At 34.6% G+C, this 20,529-nt stretch overlaps 2 protein-coding genes across 2 annotated transcripts; both read right to left on the reverse strand.

Moving 5' to 3' along the window:
* Positions 1–1,361: 1,361 nt before the first annotated feature.
* LOC128210462 (uncharacterized) lies at positions 1,362–2,511 on the reverse strand. The gene is made up of 3 exons (XM_052914811.1): positions 2,088–2,511; positions 1,946–1,973; positions 1,362–1,412 (listed from the first exon to the last, which is right to left on the reverse strand). Exons 1-3 carry the CDS (start codon positions 2,342–2,344, stop codon positions 1,362–1,364), a joined length of 336 nt encoding a protein of 111 aa, XP_052770771.1. The 5' UTR covers positions 2,345–2,511.
* A 1,730-nt stretch (positions 2,512–4,241) lies between these two features.
* LOC128210463 (uncharacterized) lies at positions 4,242–12,236 on the reverse strand. The gene is made up of 5 exons (XM_052914812.1): positions 11,958–12,236; positions 7,737–8,255; positions 7,594–7,621; positions 6,978–7,145; positions 4,242–4,367 (listed from the first exon to the last, which is right to left on the reverse strand). The coding sequence occupies exons 2-5, from the start codon at positions 8,069–8,071 to the stop codon at positions 4,242–4,244; spliced, it is 657 nt and encodes a 218-aa protein (XP_052770772.1). The 5' UTR covers positions 8,072–8,255; positions 11,958–12,236.
* Between the last annotated feature and the right edge of the window lie 8,293 nt (positions 12,237–20,529).

The raw sequence follows: 20,529 nt of genomic DNA on the forward strand, positions 1-20,529 counted from the left end.
ATTTATTGAAATATACATTTAGTACAAACTATGACAAGGAAAGTTGTAAAGATTATTACGATTAGCTAAGATCGTTTTGGTTTACGTTTACGCATGTATAATTATCATGTAAGGATGCTAGAGCTTAAAATAGTGTTAATATAGTCAAAAATTGCATCTTTTGAAATTTCAAAGGCAATGAATATATTTATAAGTCAAAGGCACATTTATCAAACTTGGCGGACGTATTAATTGAAACATAATTAGGCTTGATGCATATTTGTGCAGGTTGTACCTGGTTGTACTAAGCATACCTTGTAGCATTAGAATAAGCTGTACCACAATGTACATGAAAACTTACAGGACTAGACTTTGCGAAACCATTTCGTACAAAGCATACATTGCAAAACAAGATTGGGCTCTCCCATACTGTAAATAGCATACATCGTTCTCCTGTACTTTGATGTGCATCGCATTCGTTGCACACCTATATTTCGCTGTACCATGATGTACATAGCATACATTCAAGACCTAGATTAGGCTGAACCATTATGTTCTTCGCATAAATTTCACACCTAAATTTGGCTGTACCTTCTTGTTCAAACATACGTGGGACGCCTTGATTCGTCTGAACCATGTTGTACGAAGCTTTCATTGCATGGCACACCTTGATTTGGCTGAACCATGTTATACGAAGCTTTCATTGCATGGCACACCTAGATTTGGCTGAACCATGTTGTACGAAGCTTTCATTGCATGGCACACCTAGATTTGGCTGAACCATGTTGTACGAAGCTTTCATTGCATGGCACACCTAGATTTGGCTGTACCATGTTGTACGAAGCTTTCCTTGCATGGCACACCTAAATTTGGCTGAACCATGTTGTACGAAGCTTTCATTGCATGGCACACCTAGATTTGGCTGTACCATGTTGTAAATAACATGCATTGCAGACCTAGATCTGACTGTACCATGCTGAACATGTCATACATTGAATATCCAAATTCGGCTGAACCATGTTGTACATAGCATATATTGCTGACATAGGTTTTGCTGTACCATGCTATGCATACAATACATTGCTGAACTATGCTGTTCATAGCTTTCATTGCAGAACTAGATTTGCATTAGACGAGGGGAACCTATGGGATTTGTTTTCTACGGGTCATAACAAAATGAGGAAAACCTTTACAGTTGCTACTCTATGGGTCTTGCTTGGGACGAGGGGAAGCAATACGACTTCTATTTTACGGACCATGTATGAGAGGATGCGAACCTATACGATTTCTACTCCAGGAGTCATTCCCGGGACGAGTAAAACCTTTTATATTTCTTCTCAATTGGTCATATTTGGACAAGGACAACCTATAAAATTTCTTCTCTAGGGCTCATTCATGACTGTTTCTGGTCCATTAAGTGCATCTGCATGTTCCTGTTGCAACGAGAACAGTTATGATACATTGTAAATATATTGAGACCGAATCAGCTGCGAATCAAGGGGCCCGTTTCGTTAAAGAATCTTAAATCGTAACCTTGTGTATGGATGTCAAAGGTGGCAACATGTTGATTTGTTCCTGATTGATTTCCATGTGTTTGCTCTGTTTTATGTTGATGGGGGATGATTTAGTTCACAGAAATATATAGCAAAATCATGCCACTAACATTCACTTTACTATAAAGATCTTTTAAAAGAATAAAGCCCCAGGTCATGACTTTAGTGAGGACGTATCTTGAGTAATGCCTTTCGTCCAAATATAGCGTGGTTCTAAGCAGCATACGATTGGAAATGTGTAAACATTCGTTGATAGCTACAAATGTGCATGATGAATAAGGACGTTTGTTTACAAATCTTAAGCAACGCAAGTAAAACATTTGTTTATAAAAATGGCAAATTAAATTATACGTCAGTGAAATCATAATTGTTCATATGAATTTTGGCAGAAATGATATAGAATTTATCCATACCTTAACACTTCTATGATTTGGTCTTTTTCTGAAACAGAAAAAGAACAAACATATTACTCAAAAACGGACCCGTGCATCTCGGATGTGAAAAACATCAACATTATTAAAGTAGTCCTATGGAAACAATATCGAAAATCATTACCTCAACTCGATGATAACGGTAATGATGACGATCAGTACAAACACCAGGCACACTGTAATAAGTAATGGAATCCGATCTGTAGAGGTCGGTTGTATAACTGATATACCACAGCGTACCGCAATGTGTAACATAACCTGCACGGTTAGGTTATTTTGGGCCAACTGATTGTAAAACGTGTTGTTCTCGATGTCCGGAGGCGGACACGGTGCAAGACCTACGAGAGAACATGCATCCAAAATGTTGTAACAAATATCCATTGTCGTGGTTTGTTATTTCCCTTTTTTTGATGAAGCATATAATTATTTTTCACAACCATCTATGTTAAGTGCGTTTTCGATTTTTAACTGTTCTCTTTTCCTTTTCTTCAGGGAATTATGTATACATTGAATAGTCCCATTATATATATATCAAACCTTTATCAATCACGAACCGACTTCCTTATTGTCGCCTGAAATGTAAATAGTTGAGCAATACACTTAATAGCTTGATAAGAAATCATCTTGACACAAATGCGTTACTCAAATTTGCTACGATTTAAACATTTAAAGGGAGAGAAGACATAACATGTTCGATGCATTGTCTATGCAAATGTACCAAATACATACAACTGGTATATGATAATAATATATGATTCAAACATATAAGGGGCCCTTTATGATTTCAGAGGTATTGCTGATCTGACATTGCGATTACACTAATGATAATTTAAATGTGGGTAAACATAGCCATGTCGTTATCTGTCATGTTTACTGTGCAATCAAATAAAATATAATCTATAATTGGTAATATTGAACAAGAAGGCCAAAAGAACCCTAAATCGCTCACCTAATAAACGGGCTGTTTATCATGGTATTTGTATTGTGTTAGGGAAATTGATGGAAACCAACGAAAGGTCTGTAGAAAAGCGGAAGTTTATATGAGAAACAAGTTTAGTGAAGAGGTTCATCCATGTACATATGTTTTATTGAAATATACATTTAGTCAAAAATACCACATTTTCAAGAAAAGTTTAAAATAAATAACTTGCACGAGTCAAAAAATAGTCATAATCACAATTTTTTTGTAAAAATAGACACAATTTTACGATTAACTGAGATCGTATTGGTTTACACATTATTTATAACTATCATGTAAGGACTGACATAGCGATAAGGGTGCTAGAGCTTAGAATAGTGTAGATATAGTAAAAAATGAAAATCAAAGGTAATGAATTTGTTTATAAGTCAAAGGAACATTTATCAAACTTGGCGGACATATTAATTGAAACAATATTAGGGTTGGTTAAGAAATGGAGCTGCTCGAGTGTAAACAAAGCACGCAACTCTCGACCTCTTAAACTGATTTGGCCAACAATCGAAATTGACCGTGAAGTTAAGGTAAGACATGATCGGTCTAAATATGATTATGATTTGTGAATAAATGAAGATGCCGGAGTATAAAAGATGTTACATACGGCTTCTTTCCATAAATTATGAGCAATAACTCAAGACCAACTGGTCGAGATCTTAGTATCATACCTATTCTTTTAAATTTGATTATGATAGTTATATTAAGGAAGGTTCTAGAGTGGTGGTAATGTAAAACATATTATTTTTATTTAAGGGAAATAGCTCTTGACCTCAGGTCATATTTAGTCCGTACTAGATCTTGTGGATACATATTTTGGGTCCATGTTTGAATAAGATTGGTTCAGAAATGTGAGTGCTGGAGAAACATAACAAACTAATTAAGTAAGACGGAAAACGACGAACAACGGCCAATAGGTGATCACAAAAGCTCATATCTTACCACATCGTGGTCAGTTGGGCAAAACAAGTGTGCTAAAAATACCTCAAACGGTAGAAATTTGTGTATGTTTCGTTATGTTTTATTCTGTTTTTTTATGATTTAAATAAGAATCATCTTACTTTTTTAATCAGATGTTTGCTATATTTTCAAGCCAGTTATTTCCTTTTTTGCAAATTACATGTTATTTAGAAAGTTATGTGTTTGCTGTTTGAAAATCTGAAATGATTTGTTTGGGTACAGGCCCAAAATACACAGATAGATAATAATATAGATATATGAGTTCTAAAACTCTAAAAGGCAATGAAACCTAACGTTGGTCTGGACGAAAAATGTGTAAAAGAACTACAACATTAAGCCAAAGTGCCTTCACGGTGAAGTGTCATCACTGATCGGGTTACTAGTTACTATACCATTCCTTCGAATATAGTACGTTGTTGACTGCCAGACCAGTGCAGCTACATACATCTTTCCCAGCAGATGCATTCCAATGGCCTGTTAACAAGGTTCCAATGATGCATATTTGTGCAGGTTGTACCTGGTTGTACTAAGCATACCTTGTAGCGTTAGAATAAGCTGTACCACGATGTACATAAAAACTTACAGGACTAGACTTTGCGTAACCATTTCGTACAAAGCATACATTGCAAAACAAGATTGGGCTGTCCCATGCTGTAAATAGCATACATCGTTCTCCTGTACTTTGATGTGCATCGTATTCGTTGCACACCTAAATTTCGCTGTACCATGATGTGCATAGCATACATTCAAGACCTAAATTAGGCTGAACCATTATGTTCTTCGCATAAATTTCACACCTAAATTTGGCTGTACCTTGTTGTTCAAGCTTTCATTGCATGGCACACCTAAATTTGGCTGTACCATGTTGTCCAAGCTTTCATTGCATGGCATACCTAGATTTGGCTGTACCATGTTGTAAATAACATGCATTGCGAACCATTGCGATTTTTACTCCATGAGTCATTCTCGGGACGAGTAAAACCTTTTATATTTCTTCTCAATGGGTCATATTTGAACAAGGACAACCTATAAATTTCTACTCTAGGGCTCATACATGGACGAGGAGAATCTATATGATGTCCAGTCTACGAGTCTTGGGTCGAGGTGAACCTATACGATATTTACTTTACGGGTCATTCATAGCACGAGGACATTCTATGAATTATACAAAATTCCATCATTTACACTTCTTAGCTATTTCAATACAATGAAGAATAGTTGGCTGCAATGAATACAATTAATATGGGTGCTCCAAAGTTCTTTAGAAAGACTATTGCATGTTTTCAAACCACTTTGTATTAGTACTCGCATATTTTGAAGTTCTATATACACATCAACTTTTCCAAAATACTGCGGCATTTGTTTTTTTGCTTCCGATTGAGCCCAGAGTACCACAAATGAGCCGGAATCGACGAAATGATGTATGATTGGTTTAAAAACATGAACTTCAGAGTGCGAATCGAATCGAAAGTGTCTAATATATTATAATTCAACCGAAAAAAATGATTACTTTTTTAAAACGAAGGAATGTTAATCGAATCATTACTCTACATGACAATTTTAAATGCACATTTTAGATATTAAAAGGGCTCGAAGGAAATAAAGCTTCCTTTTCTTCTATAAATTTATATTTGGTGTCAGTGTTTTTCTTCAATGAGCGAGGTAATATGTTATAATAACAGGCGTGTAAAAACATAACAAATATGTATTTGTTTAAAAAGATTCAAAGGCAATAACTCTTACAATATTAAGGTTGGATTTATATAACTCGTCACAAAAAAATCACAATTTACTGTGAATAAGTTCATGAAGTCTGAAGTTGGAACCTTCAATGATTTTAAAACAATAAAATAACAATAATAAAAACAGATGACCCATATTCGAACTTGACTTAAAAACAACCTTTCTGAAAAATTTCCAGGATATTTGGGCTGCATATGTTACCTCTAGAGTGTTAACAAGATTTTCCTATTTGGACTTCGTGACCTTGTTTTTGACACATGACTCATATTCCGACTTGAGATAGAAATGAACGAAACAACATTTCTGACAAATTTCCAGGATATTTGGGCTGAAAATGTTACCTCTAGAGTGTTAAGAAGGTTTTTTCCCATGTTTGGGCTCTGTGACCTAGTTTTTGACCTCAGTTGACCCATATTCAAACTTGAGCTAGAAATCATCGAAATAAACTTTCTGACAAATTTCCATGATATTTTGGCTGAAAATGTTACCTCTGGAGTATTAACAAGGTTTTGCCATATTTGGGCTCTGTGACCTAGTTTTTCATACCGGATGGCCCATATTCGAATTTGAGCTAGAAATCATCCAAACAACCTTGTTACAAATTTCCAGGATATTTGGACTGAAAATGTTACCTCTACGGTGTTAACAAGGTTTTGTCTATATTTGGGCTCTGTGACTTTTTTTTTACCCCAGATGACCGATTTTCGACCTTGAGCTAGAAATCATTGAAACAACCTCTCTGACAATTGGGCTAAAAAAATAGCCTCTAGAGTGTTAACAAGATTTTTCTGTTTTGGGGTCATGTGACGTAGTTTTTTTTATCCCAGATGACCCATATTCGAGCTCGTTCGAGTAATTACTAGGGCAATCATCCTGACCACGTTCGTGATAATTAAGGCAAATATGTGACCAGTAGTGTGTTAACAAACTAAGTGTGTACGGACGACAGACGACGAACGACGGACGACGGACATTCATCGGTCGTAATAGCTCACGCTCAACCTAAGGCTAAGGTGAGCTAAAACACAAATAAAATCAAAAAGAAAAAATATTACCTAAGGCCAGTACTGTAAATTTAAATTATCAGAACATTTTACATTTGCAGTGCACAGCTTTAGACATGTTTACGGAAGACATGGTCTTAAAGCTATTTATATGACAGTTACCATTTTAAAACAAAGCTAGAAGCGGTGTTATGAAACAAACAACATAGTTATGCGCTAGTACTTGTCCATTTAACAAACAGAAGTATAAAGAATGTAGTCAGATTCAATTTGTTCAGTGGTACCATTTCCATCCTGATTAACATCATTTGTCTCTGTAACATTTTGTTTTACAAACACTGTGTTCTTCATGTTTTTCTTCTTTGCAAATGTGAGTATGTTCTTCGGCTTTTGCATCTGCTGAAATGTCTTCTTTACGATTCATGGGCATATAATCTGTAGTATTCGTTTTTGTTGTCAATAATGTGACTGTTTCTTGGCCATTAAATAAAACTGCATGTTCATGCTGCAACGAGAACATTGATGATACATTGTACACCAAGACCGAATCAGCTGTGCATCAAGGGGCCCGTTTCGTTAAAATATCTTAAATAGTATTTATATGTAGGGATTACAAAAACGGCATGTGTATTTTCCTAATGTCCATGACTTTGATTTCAATGTATATGTTCTGCTTTATTTTGATTATAGCAATTATTTAACTCACACAAATGTATAGCAAATTATTTTGCACAATGATAGATAAATATTCACTTAGGATAATTTTAAAATATATTTTTAAAGAAAAATATCCCGGGAGTTGATTTTAGTGAGGACATATCTTTGGTCATGCCAATCGTCAAAATATAGCGAGCATCTAATCATGATAAGAGATTTAACCAAGTGCAAATATTCGTTTGTGAAATCAATACATGTTCAAACTTTTTTTCAGATGTAGTAGTTTTTATCCATACCTTATTACTTCTATGAAATGATCTTTTCCTGAAACAGAAAAACACCAAACGTATTACTCGACAACAGACCTGCGCGTCTCAGACTTGAAGAACATCAACATTAATTTAGTGCCTCTATGGAAGACACAAACCGAATACATTACCTCCATTCGATGATAACGATATTGATGATAATAAGTATAAACACCAGGCCCACGATAATAAGCACTACTTGATTGATATTTATTTTTTCAGAATCGGTTTGCTTCGTTGTAGGTTTTATCTCAGTGGCAGGAAAGGTTTTCAAACGTGTTCGGTCGATAAGGATCGGGTGTATAATTGGCATACCACACCGTTCCGCAATGTGTAACACAACCAGCACTGTCAAATTTCTTCCAGCCAAATGCTCGTAAAATGTGTGGGACTCGATGTCCGGAGGTGGACACGGTGCAAAGTTGACGAGAGAACAGACATCCAAAATGCTTGAACAAATATCCATTTTCGTAGTTAAGTGTTTCCCTTATTTAAGTAGCATAATTAGTTATGTTTCACTTGTATGAAGTATCCGATTTTAAATATTTACGTTCGTATCTGGGTATGCTGTATGTATTGATATTTCCATTCGTATGTATAACAAAGCTTTATGTCCATTATTAATCATCCATTCGAAATCCTTCTTTCACCTGAAAAGTAAAGTATTTAACGATACTAGCGATGACACTTAAAGGATTTCTTACAAAACAGCTTGATAAGAAATCAACGTGACACAAATGCGGAACACAAGTTTGCTACTATTTATACATTTAAATGGAGAGAATACATAATAATATTACGATTAATGCCTTGTCGTGTATAACTTCCCAATACAAACAACTTGTATATATTGAAATGATATGATCCAAACAAATAAGGGTCAAAAATGGTAACTGCCTTACAGATATGATTATGCAATAACATGAAAGGTTTGATAAGATAAACATGACTTTAGCTTTAGAATTAATTTTAATAATAAAATGAAGGTGCTAGAATGAAAGCAATGTTAAATAAGGTATTTTTTAATTAAAGGAAATAACCTTGACATCTGATCATAGTTGGCCTATAATCGATATTGTGAATAAATACATCGCGTCCAAGTTGATTAAGATTGGTTCAGATATGTGGATGCTAGAGAAAGGTAACTAACTAATTGTGGAAGTTGGACGAACAAAGGGAAATAGGCGATCACAAAAAGCACTTCAAATGTTAGAAACTGTTGTATATTTCGTTATATTTTTATTCTGTATTTTCTATGATTTTTATAAGTATCATAATTCCTTAAACTGTCCATGTGAATGGAAATGTAAATGTGGTGGACAAAATGGATCAATTGAAAAGGAATACGCTTGTTTATACTTAGTGTAGCTTAAAATGTCGTTTGGGGTGTCAAACCCCTATATGACATTCGGAGCCTGTTTATTTTAGTCCCCATGTGAGCGTTTGCTCATCTTAAATTGCGTACCGAATCCTGAATCCGCCCTAGGATATATCTATAACACACGTATTTTGCACTTAAAGGAATGTCAGTTTTATATGCAGTGCACGCTTTGTGGATTTTCGGAACGTGCACGTTGTGGAATTGAACCGCCTGCTAACATGAATACTGCTGGTAGTATATCAAACAAAACTGGTAAAAGTGTGTTGTAAGCCTTAATCAACGCACCTACACAATCTTCCAAATTCTTTGTGCTTATTGTGTGTACTTGGATTTTTAAACGAACTTAGCATTTGATGGGTTTTGAGCAACGGTGATCGCGGTCATTTCTCCTCAAAATGTTCCAAGTGAATTTCGAATCAATTGCAACATAAACCATTAATCAACCTTACATATAAATGAAAGTCGACTGCCGCCGTCTGCGTTGAGCGAACTTTTGTACAGTACATATCAACGTGAAACTTACTACTAAGTGGCGTGCTTATACACCTGCAAAACATCCATACAAGCACAATTTGCTTTTATTTATACTGGCCAATGCAATCGAAGCCTTAAATTACTCTTTTTGATCGGTCAAAAATTAAATATTGTTGCATACAAGCTATCGTTCATGCTGGCATTACCATAACACACTACACATAAATGTGATGTAGATGATATATAACAATGATGTATTAATAACAGCAGATTTAAAATGAAGCAAATAACCTGAAGCTTTACCCGGGGTAATGTTAAAATGCACCCATGGCATGGTTTCGAGCCAGTTTGCTAGCAGCGTGAAAGCTTGCGATGACTTTTTAAACTCGGGTGTGCGACCATCAAATAAAGACGTTGAGACTGCCTCTTAAAATATATTTTTGCAACCAAAATATTTTACTTAGGCTTAGAAGTTTAAATTCATGTTGATGCATTCAAAGCGCATTTCGATTAGAATGGGGAATATAATCTAAAAACACAAGACACAAAATGGTGATCGAGAGGATCGTTTGTCTTCTATTATTGTTTTGTCCAATATGCAGACATCCATATTTTGAGTAAGTTGACAGAGCTATTTATCTTTTAAAATGTCAAGAGGCTTTTCGGAGTACAAGAATGTCCATACAACGAAGAGTTTTTCGTCATGCTTAATGAATAAAATTAGCGTGTTGGTCCTCGTCCTATTACTAATTATTATTATGTCGGAAGGGGTAAGGACAATACAACTTTCTATGTAAATCTAGAGTGATATATACGTACACACACCATTCATTACCTGTAACGTATTACTAGTCACATATTATTTCCGAATACCATTAACAATATCATTTTATCCAATAAAGTGCGGAAGATGTATCATGTATAGCCCATCTACAAATATGACGATTTTATTGTTAATGATATTACATTTATGGATGTAAACTGTATATCCAGCATCGTGACATTTTGAGGTGCCTTTTGGTTTGATCCTTTTACCTTTTACTTTCAACCTGGTGTGTTTTGACGTAGATCCTTGTGTTTGGAATTTTTTCCTTGTGGATTTTGACTTTCATCATTGTGTGTTTTGCGTTGATCATTGTGTGATTTGATCCTTGTAAGTTTCCTTGTGTGTTTTTGCTTAAATCCGTGTGTGTTCTGCTTAAATCTGTGTGTGTTTTGGCTTTGATCCTTGTGTGTTTAGGCTTTGATCCTTGTGTGTTTCGGCGTAAATCCTTGTGTTTTTTGGCTTTGAACCTTGTGTGTTTTGGCTATGATCCCAGTGTGATTCGTGTTCATCTATGTGTGTTTTGGATTTGATCCTTGTTTGTTTTGTTTTTAATCCATGTTTTGTTTTGGCTTTGAACCTTGTGTGTTTTGGCTTTGACCCTAGTGTTATTTGGATTCAACCATGTGTGTGTTGGATTTGATCCTTGTGTGTTTTGGCTTTGGTCATTGTATGTTTTGGCTTCGACCCTTGTGTAGTTTGGCTTTGAACCGTGTGTGTTTTGTCTTTTATCCTCACGTGTTTGGGCTTTGAACTTTGTGTGTTTTGGCTTTAGTCCTTGTGTGTAATGACTTCAATCCTTGTGAGTTTTGTCTTCAATCTTTGTTCTTTTTGGCTATGGTACATGTGCGTTTTGTCTCATTCCGTGTGCGTTTTGGGTTTGGTTCATGTGCAATTTGACTTTGACCATTGTGAGTTTTGGCCTTGACCCTTGTGTGATGTGGCCTTGACTCTTTTGGCCTTGACCCTTGCATGTATTGGCCTTGACGCTTGTACGTGTCGGCCTTGACCCCCTGTGTGTTTGGTCTCGTTTCTTTATACGGTTTATGTGTATTACAATGCAGAGTGTGTGTTTCATATACATAATGCTGTTTGTTTTTACCTCATTATATATGATTTATGTGAAAAGTGTAAAATAAATCTGGGAATTGAAATGAAAAACTTTAATTTACTGTCATTTTGTAAAAAAATCGTAATAAACTTCACCTCATGAACACCGTAAGAAAATATTGCATTCAGTACTAAGCCACTTGTTTAATATTGCTTTTGGTTCTCACTCGGTGAAATATATTGCGATCTTACACTGAAACAAACACAATTGTCCATACGACGTTGATATTTGTTTCTTTTTTGAAAAAGATCTAAAGTACTGAATCATTATTAGATTCATTTTTTTTCGATATTTGCATTACACAGTACCTAACAAGCATTAATGTAGAGCAGATTTATACATGATCTTTTCTAACATTTTTATGTCATTCATACCAAATTCTGATTGTTTTATTTCGACGTTTTGAATAGATCAAATATGTTGAAGTAAACATCACACGGACGACATAGCTTGTTGTCTGCAAACTCAACACTGGTATTGAACAAGAGAATACAAGCAGACAATGAAAATGAAATAATAATCAAACTGTAAGGCTATAAGAGCAAAATAACATATAAACTTACTGTATATTTTTTCCCTTAGCTCACATGTACACACAAAGAAACTTATTTAACAATAGTCTTTATTTAATATACAAATTTCATGACGCGCATTCAATATATCCAAGGTCAAGTAATTTCGTTTTAAAGCAATCCAAAGACGAATAATTGTCGTTTATATTGCACTTTAAGTGCATACAGCTTATATTCAGATGTATCATTAAACTCATTACTGGATATTACCAAAACCTACATGCCATTCAATAAAACAGGAGTTACACCTAAAGAATGTCACAAACTAAATGTTTGTCAATCAGATACACCCAAGATGTACGTCTTACAAAAGCTTTTAACACTATTTCAATGAGGGCCTTTGTTTTAAAACACCTCAGAGACGATTATGTGTATTATGTGTATTTTAATGGTATCTCTGAGTGCACACGTTGCAAATTGATATGCATTAATGTCCTGGTTATATTTTAAACTTCAATAGTATCCAATACTCAAATAGTTTACGACAGTCAAAACACTATTTCATACTGATGAATCCAGGCAAATACATGAACTATTATCATAGCTATTATTTGAAATAGTGTCAGACTTAATTTTCATGTTAATTTGTATTACCTCTGCGAGGTCAATACTTATGTGAAAAACTCAAGACTCATTTTAAATATTTATATGAAAAGCTACAGAAACAAGCTCAGTAGCCGAAAATTTAAACATAAAGCCTTTAAAAGAGGCCTTCTTGAATACTGCTTAACGTTAACTCGACGGCGGAGCGACAGACGCAGAACGACAAGCTGAGAAACGCGTGTTTATTCTCCCGGGCGGACGATTTCATTTTTTTTATATGGTTAAAAACGGGATAATTTCACTTTACCAAAACTTATGTGAGACAGCTCTATTTTCACAAATAATCTTGATGAAAGCAATTCCCGGTAAATTAATAATGTTTAACAGTATTCCTTAAACTATAGGCTTATAACATACTTGAACTTACAAAATCAAAACTCCACCATACATGAATCTTTTTTACGCAAATGACTAGTTTAGAACAAAGAGCGATAATCTGGCAATACGTAGTTTTGCTGTAATTCCAGAAGTTAGCAGATCGTACTCAATTTGTTAGAGATTGCGAAGTTAAACTGCCGATTCGAGAAAGATCTAGGTCTTTCAGCTACCATGTTTGTATACATAACTTGACTTCTTTGTGGGGGTCACATGATTACCACTCAGTTAATTGACGCTCCCGTCGTTTAAGCTTGACACTGTCATCCTTTTGCGGGGCTTTAACGTTGAGCTTTACTTACTGATGGCAGTCTTTTTCTATGGGAATAAAAGCGCCACGTTCATTTATTGCGATCACCCTTGATCTGGAAATATTTGGGAAAGGGTTGTACGCAAATTTTACCTAGAATGAATTTGTACGTTAATAAAGATTTTCAGGAAAAACAAAAAAGAATTAGAAACAAGAAGTGCATGTTCAATTAACCGATTGTTCATGAAAATCAGGGATATTTTTAATTGTGTTTCTTTAGAATAAATTAACGGACAATTAAGGATAATTTGCAAACATAAAATACTAGAACCTTTCTGTGACTAAATGCATTTTCCAACCCCAAGGTCGTCATAGTATGGTTTTGGGTACAATATATGTTCGGTTAGAGAATAAAAGCGAAGAGACCAATAAAATGGTCTAAATACATGTAGTTTATTTTAAAATCGAAAAAAAGGCGGAATAGTCAGAAAACGCAGCCGACGGACGCACATCGTGGTAGCGGCGTGCTGCTAACAATACAACCTCAGTACCACAATGAAATATTTAAAAAAAATGACACTGATCAAGCGGAACGTAATAATTAATATATATAATCGTGTCAAATCCATCTCTCTAAAGGAGACAGGTATAAATATTAGCTCTTAGCTACCTTAACAATCCTTACTTATTATGAATGGAATTATGTCCTTGTTTAACGTACTTCCATATGTTAACCGAATGTGTCTATCAATATAAAGCGAGCTGCCTTATGAAGCAGTTAAGCAGTGCTCCGTTATGAAATCAAACTGGAATAGTTTTCTTAACATATTAGTATACAGCCAACTTTCATAATTTGTCCACACATTACATATAACGGATTGGGATTGTTTCCATTTGAGAACCGATTAATTGCTTTACGAATACAACTCATGCAAAAGAGAACAAAATCATAGACGTCGAAAGTAATCAGGAAAGGTTTATGTTGTTAATGCCCTTGTAGATAAACAGCCAGTTATTGATGCATGGCCATGTCCTCTTGATGAAAATGATTCTGGGCCAGTAAATTAAGAACAAAACTGTTATTCAACTCTTGTGTGTTTTGAGAAATATGCGACCCTTAAAAGGACTTTATGTTTTACATTTCCGAATATGCATTGCAGTGATGTATATAAAACTGCTGATGTAATCGTTGATGAACAATTGATAAAACATGTCACTGAAAATATTATTGATATTTAAGATGAGTTTATTTCACAAGAAACTGGTTATCAACGTGACTGTTAAAGTGATTATGCGCCCGACAATATTCCAAAGAACCGTAATTTATATATTTCTAAAACAAACAAAGATGTAATTGAAGTTGTGCGAGAAAAAGTTGGTAAATATATTAATACAATTCCAGATGATGCCAAAATAGGAAACAGAAATTCAACGTATACATATGCACCATCAAGATTCTAAATGTCTTTGCATCCCAAGCATACTTTTTAGACAGAGAGGGAGTGTTAAAAGGACTGTACACCAGATTGGCACCAAAAAAGGTTTTTTCTGTAATGAATCTCAGGACAATTACTTAAAGAGATGGTTTACTCTTTGATATCATAATTGTAAAAAAATAATACCAAAATGTAAAACAAATCGAATCGGAGACCGGGTTCGCCAAAATTGCAGCCCAGTGTTGTATCCACTGTGCCACGAAGGCTTAGTCTGAACGTTTGGAACATTTCAGCTATATAACTAACTTGGTCATATCACGTGATAACATCAACTAGCCAATCACACATAAGGAATTCTACTAGGTGGATTAACCTAGTAATCTTTTTTTTAAATGGAAAAATACCATAAAACTGCGAAAAATAAATTCATTGTAAACTATGTGGTACTTCAGTTAGTAAATTTTAATGCATTGTATACATCGATACCAAGTTTATGTCAGTTTTCGACAATTTTCGTGTTTTTCGCTATTTCATCATACGGAGTACAGCCCCTTTAATAATGAAAGAAAATTTCAGTACCTTACAGTGATATCGCAATATGAAAAAAGTGTAGGAAAACGTGCCAAATAGTATCTGGTGATACAGATAAATGAAAAAGTAAACCTTGCTGTCAGAGGTTATGAACATAAAATGCACAAGTAAGGGGTGCCAGTTGTATTAGCGACATATTTTTAATTGAGGTGGTGTGTAAGCTTATTTATACTGTCACTAGGGCCTTGCCCATTCGGCGAGTGCTCCGTTAAGTTTGTGGGTCATTTTAAGGGTTTTGGAGCATAGTGCACAGACAGAATGTAACCCTGGTTAGAGCTACCCTGGTTCTTTAACGTGCACCAGTGAACAGCACTGTCACACGGGACCCCCATTTAACGTCCCTCCCGGAAGACGCTTAGTATTGTAGTGATGCGACGGGGAATCGAACCTGCGACCCCTGGATTGAAACTCAAGTGTGTTTCCACTAGACCACGTATTAGCCACTTTTTTAAAAAAAAATGACTATGGTTATTTCATTTTTAAACAATTATCTAGCCTACTCGATTTGTATTTTCTATGATACGTCAATAAGGTCTACCAGCATGGTTTATGCCTCTGTATATTACAGATATCAATTGGAAAGACCTTTTGAATATACTGGCTAAATCAGATGAAAACATAAATAACATCAATGAACAATTTGAAAAATTTCATTGGAACAGCGCCTTGTTCTAGTATCGCCCTTTGTTCTAAATTTGACATTGGCATAAAAAAAGATTTATGTCTTGCGGAGTTTTTGAAAGGTAAGTTTTATATTACAGACTGTAAAGTTTAAGTATTTTATAAAGGTAATATTTATGGAATAGTGATACACTGTATTTAATAACCAGGAGTTTATTGGGAAAAATAGAAGAGTCTTACTAATAGTATTGACAAAGTGTAATTAACCCGTTTTTAACCATATCAATAATGAATTCGTCCGACAAAGAGAATTTAATCGCGACGCTCAGCAGAAATTTTCGTTCTGCGTCTGTCCGCCGTCGAGTTAACTTCGGGCAGTAAACCGGACCGCCTCGTTTTAGGCTAAAACGGTTTTTAACCTTCTAGCTGTTAATAATTGGACACAAGACATTGCGATATAAGGGATATAAATGCTCCAGAAATAACGATCAAGACAGGTGAATGAAGCTACTGGCTAAATTTGGTGATACCTCTGAGTTATCTGTGGCTCAATTTTGGTCGAAATTTCCGGTCCCAGATTAAGTTTACACCTTTCACATAATACAAAAAATAAAGTAAATATAAACAGCATGGTATGTATGAAACACACACGATGCATTATTATACACATACACAGTATAAATAAACGAGGCTTTGGTGTCATTTTTGAACAATTTTGAAACAGTTATTAAACACAACATATCACAAAGTCCAAAACAACAACCATGAACAATAAGGGAACTAAACGCACTATGATCAAAATTAAACAATCAAAGGCAAAACGCACAAGGATAAAAGGCAACATACACATGGATCGAAGATGAAACACACAAGGATTAAAGCCAAAGCACACTAAGATCAAACACAAAACCACACAAAGATCAAAGGCAAACCACACAAAGATCAAAGGCAAACCACACAAAGATCAAAGCTAAAACAAAGGGCCAAAAACAAAACGCACAAGGATCAGAGACAAAAAACACAGGGATCAAAACAAAGGCACATAAGGGGACACAATATTTGAGGTGAGAGATAAAGTTCACATTCTTTATGAAATCCTTAAAAATAAAATGTCTTTTTGTAGATTGGTTATAGATAATGCATCTTATCACTCTATTTGGAAAAATGATATAGTTGATGGTAATCAGAGACGATACGATAATGGTAAAACGTTACAAATAACGAAAAAACAAATTGTACCTATATGCCATCTCTACCCTTAATTTGTATTTTCCTCACCCCATGCGGCGTAATAATGATAAGTAATAGGACGAGGACCAACAAGCTAATGTAATACATTAGTAATGACGAAATATATTCCTTATATAGATATCCATTCAGAAAGGTATTTTGGCATTTTTAAAGAAAGATTGCTCTGTCAGCTTTACTCAGAATGTGTATGTCTGCTTATTGATCAAAACATTCGGGACAAACGTTCGTCTTAACCACTGGTATGTGCCACTTCAGCTTGTATATCCCATTTTAGTCGAAATGCGCTTTAAATGAAAACAAGATGAGGTAAAACGATAGAGACCTAATTATTCGAGCTGAGTGGCAGTTTCAACGTTCCTCATTCGAGGATCGCGAGCACGAGTGCACGGGTGTGAAACAGTGGCTCCAGCTCTTTTAGGAGCTGTATATAAAATAGAGCCAATGACACTTCCGAGCTAGAGCAAAAGAACGGACATCATCATAAAAGGTAAGTATGAACCGTTATTTTATCTAATGTCACAATTATGAGGGCTTATATGAGAAATCGAGGAATGCAGTGCCATATAAATATATTTAATCTTTACACGTATATCGGTTATTTGTAAACATATTATTTATCGAGTTTATAAGACTGACTCTGCCATCAAACACATGCATTTTGACAAACAAAAAAAGAACATTTTACCAATTTTCAACTGAATTTTACTCAAGAAGCTTACATTTAAGATAAAACCAATATTACCGACTGCTTTTATTTTGTCGGGAATAAAAATGGCCGCCTGTTTACCGGAATAAGCATGTTTAAACTCTTTTTCTGGATTGAGCTGGAGCCAAAAGCCAGGGAGCTTGAGCCAAAGCGTGGAGGTTGAGCCAATACGCTGTATATTAATGCACGTTTCGATGAGAAATATCGGCAAATTCCGAACGCTAAATTCTTTATTAATAAAGATTACTTAATACAAAAACTGTTATATGTTTTACTCCTCGATATGTTCCAAGTCATCTGCAAATGATATCATACATGTTTTAAAATGAGATGTAATACTGCTATACTGGTTCTTACATGAAAAATGTAGTAGTATACAATATTCCCGCTGATTGCTTCAAATACAATGTTGACCAGTTACTTAGACATATTAAGTATGCCAGATAGTAAGTAAGTGAGTATGTGTGTCTAAAATCATACCTTATCTAATGTATTGTCTTTTTTTTCCTTGTTTACTTTGTTAAAATTTATACATGTGTTTAATATGTAAAGTCACATTTAAGTCAAACTTGATTCTAGTTAACTTCATCTTGTAATTTTTATGCTGCTATTTTGATAATTTCTATTTTATATGTGATTCGTATTTTGTACTGCGCTTTTGAACGTTTATTATGAAAATAGCGTAATAGAAATCTGATATAATATGTAGTATTTAATGATAATAATAATAATAATAAAAAGAAGAAGAAGAAGAAGAAGAAGAAGAAGAAGAAGAAGAAGAAGAAGAAGAAGAAGAAGAAGAAAAAGAAGAAGAAGAAGAAGAAGGACAATAAGAAAAAGAAGAAGAAGAAGTACGGTAATGTCAACATAACCACGGACCTATCAACAATAAAGGTCCGTGACATAGCCGACCATTAACGATATTTTGCATTGATACTTCTCTTATCAAAGCAGCTAATAAAAGCAAGCAGCAGTATGCCTTTTTGCAAGAAAGAGACAAATTGAACCTTCAAGAAAAAACAATAAAACAGGAGGTCTCGGCACTTTAAAAATCGTAATTTTAGGTTTCGATTTAATTGTTTTTTATTTTAATTGTTGTTTAGGAACCGATGCATAACGAAGATTTATTGGTGGATAAGCTCGCTCCTTATAAGTAAATCCAGCGTGATATGTTCAACAATTCGCTCACAATTGAATTCGGTTTTCTTTGATATTTGAAGTCGATTGACAGGATAAATATGTTGCACTTGATTTAAAATTTACTTAATGTATTAAGGCGAATAAAACAAATACTATCATTCAAAGCGTCAATACCATCAAATTAATTTGCAAAAACATAGTGTACAAAATATACGCAAATTTCTTTGAAGGTTAAAGGTCACATACATATCACTATCGGGTTTATCATATCAACAAGGAAGAGTATTTCAAAATAGAAAGACGGTTCGATACCACAGAGCGTGCACTGCAAATAAACCTGACATTCTTTTCGGTGCGATTTCAAAAAAAAACAATTTGTATACATATGCTACGGCGGATTCAGGAGTATTTGATAGATGTGAGAAACTTTTGTACGCAATTTAAGGCGAGTGATTCCTCCCATAGGATTCGAAAGGAATAGGGTCCAAAAATGATATAGGGTTTTGACTTTCCCAAGACATTCAAAGCTGCATTTGGTATAAGTGGTGCAATATTTTGCAGTTTATCAATTTTTATACGGATTATTAGGCATGTTATTTGCATTGACTAATTTAGCATGTTGGAGGTTAAGGATGTATGCATAACTGCTTAACTGCTGTGTTATTCCAATACCTGCTGTTCAATTCTTCTGGACCCTTGGATTATTAAGCCTGCACGGGTCATGTCAACGCCATTTTTGACTAAAATACGACATATTTGCTCGAGTTATTTGGTAAAAAAATGTAAATTAATAACCATTTAGAACTCTTCTAACTCATTTATTTTAGAAATGATCCCAAACTTCTTAAAGATTGTCCGATTATATGTGCCTCGAAATGTGTATACAACTTAAGGAATATAAAAGTAACCTATTAGTCCAAAGTTAATCTAAAGCGTTGATCAATATATGTTTTCCAAACAATATAAACTAAGAATGTAACAAATGTATACTATAGGACAACGTCCCCTGTAAAACAAAAATCTGATTTAAATTAGATTAATGCTGCACACACGCTTTCCTTCAAACCTTGCAGTTAGTAACAAATATATTATATCGTTAAAATTATATTTTGGCTGTTTTTACAGCCACTTATAAAATTAATTAATGTGTTTATTCAATTCTTTCAAAGCAGTATAATGATTTGTTTTATCTCCCAATTTCCTCAAATCCCCATTTATACCAGACTTACTCTTTTAAAACATTGATATAAAACATAAACAAATTACAATTAACTTGATCAAAGATCTTGTTCATTTTTGAGATTCTTTTAACTTCCTTGACTCGGGAAGTTACAGGTAATCCTCATTACATTTGCCGTCAAATAATTAAATTCATAGGTAAAGAAATGCCGTGTATTAAAGATCAAATAAATATCAAGAAAAGACAACGTTGCATCCGCAGAAACAACATGAATACCTTCCTACAGGAAGATTTTCTTGCAATAAACTTGGAAATGGGATGCTAGTATATAGTATGACGTACGATTAGGATCTTTATTGCCGATGCAGCATCATGCTAATGTAAAATAAGCCCATGCAGCATCGGCAGGC

Source organism: Mya arenaria, chromosome 12 (assembly GCF_026914265.1).
Source record: "Mya arenaria isolate MELC-2E11 chromosome 12, ASM2691426v1".
Lineage (NCBI taxonomy): Eukaryota > Metazoa > Mollusca > Bivalvia > Myida > Myidae > Mya > Mya arenaria.

Excerpts from the sequence above, each read along its gene's own strand:
- LOC128210463 (XM_052914812.1), bottom strand. The coding sequence starts at position 8,071 with ATGGATATTTGTTCAAGCATTTTGGATGTCTGTTCTCTCGTCAACTTT. Across the intron at positions 7,146-7,593 it reads CATTTCATAGAAGTAATAAG|CATGAACATGCAGTTTTATT; the intron begins GTATGGATAAAA and ends TTCTCGTTGCAG. Across the intron at positions 4,368-6,977 it reads AAAAACATGAAGAACACAGT|GCCATTGGAATGCATCTGCT; the intron begins GTTTGTAAAACA and ends CCTTGTTAACAG.
- LOC128210462 (XM_052914811.1), bottom strand. The coding sequence starts at position 2,344 with ATGGATATTTGTTACAACATTTTGGATGCATGTTCTCTCGTAGGTCTT. Across the intron at positions 1,974-2,087 it reads ACCGTTATCATCGAGTTGAG|AAAAAGACCAAATCATAGAA; the intron begins GTAATGATTTTC and ends TTTCTGTTTCAG. Across the intron at positions 1,413-1,945 it reads CAAATCATAGAAGTGTTAAG|GAACATGCAGATGCACTTAA; the intron begins GTATGGATAAAT and ends TCGTTGCAACAG.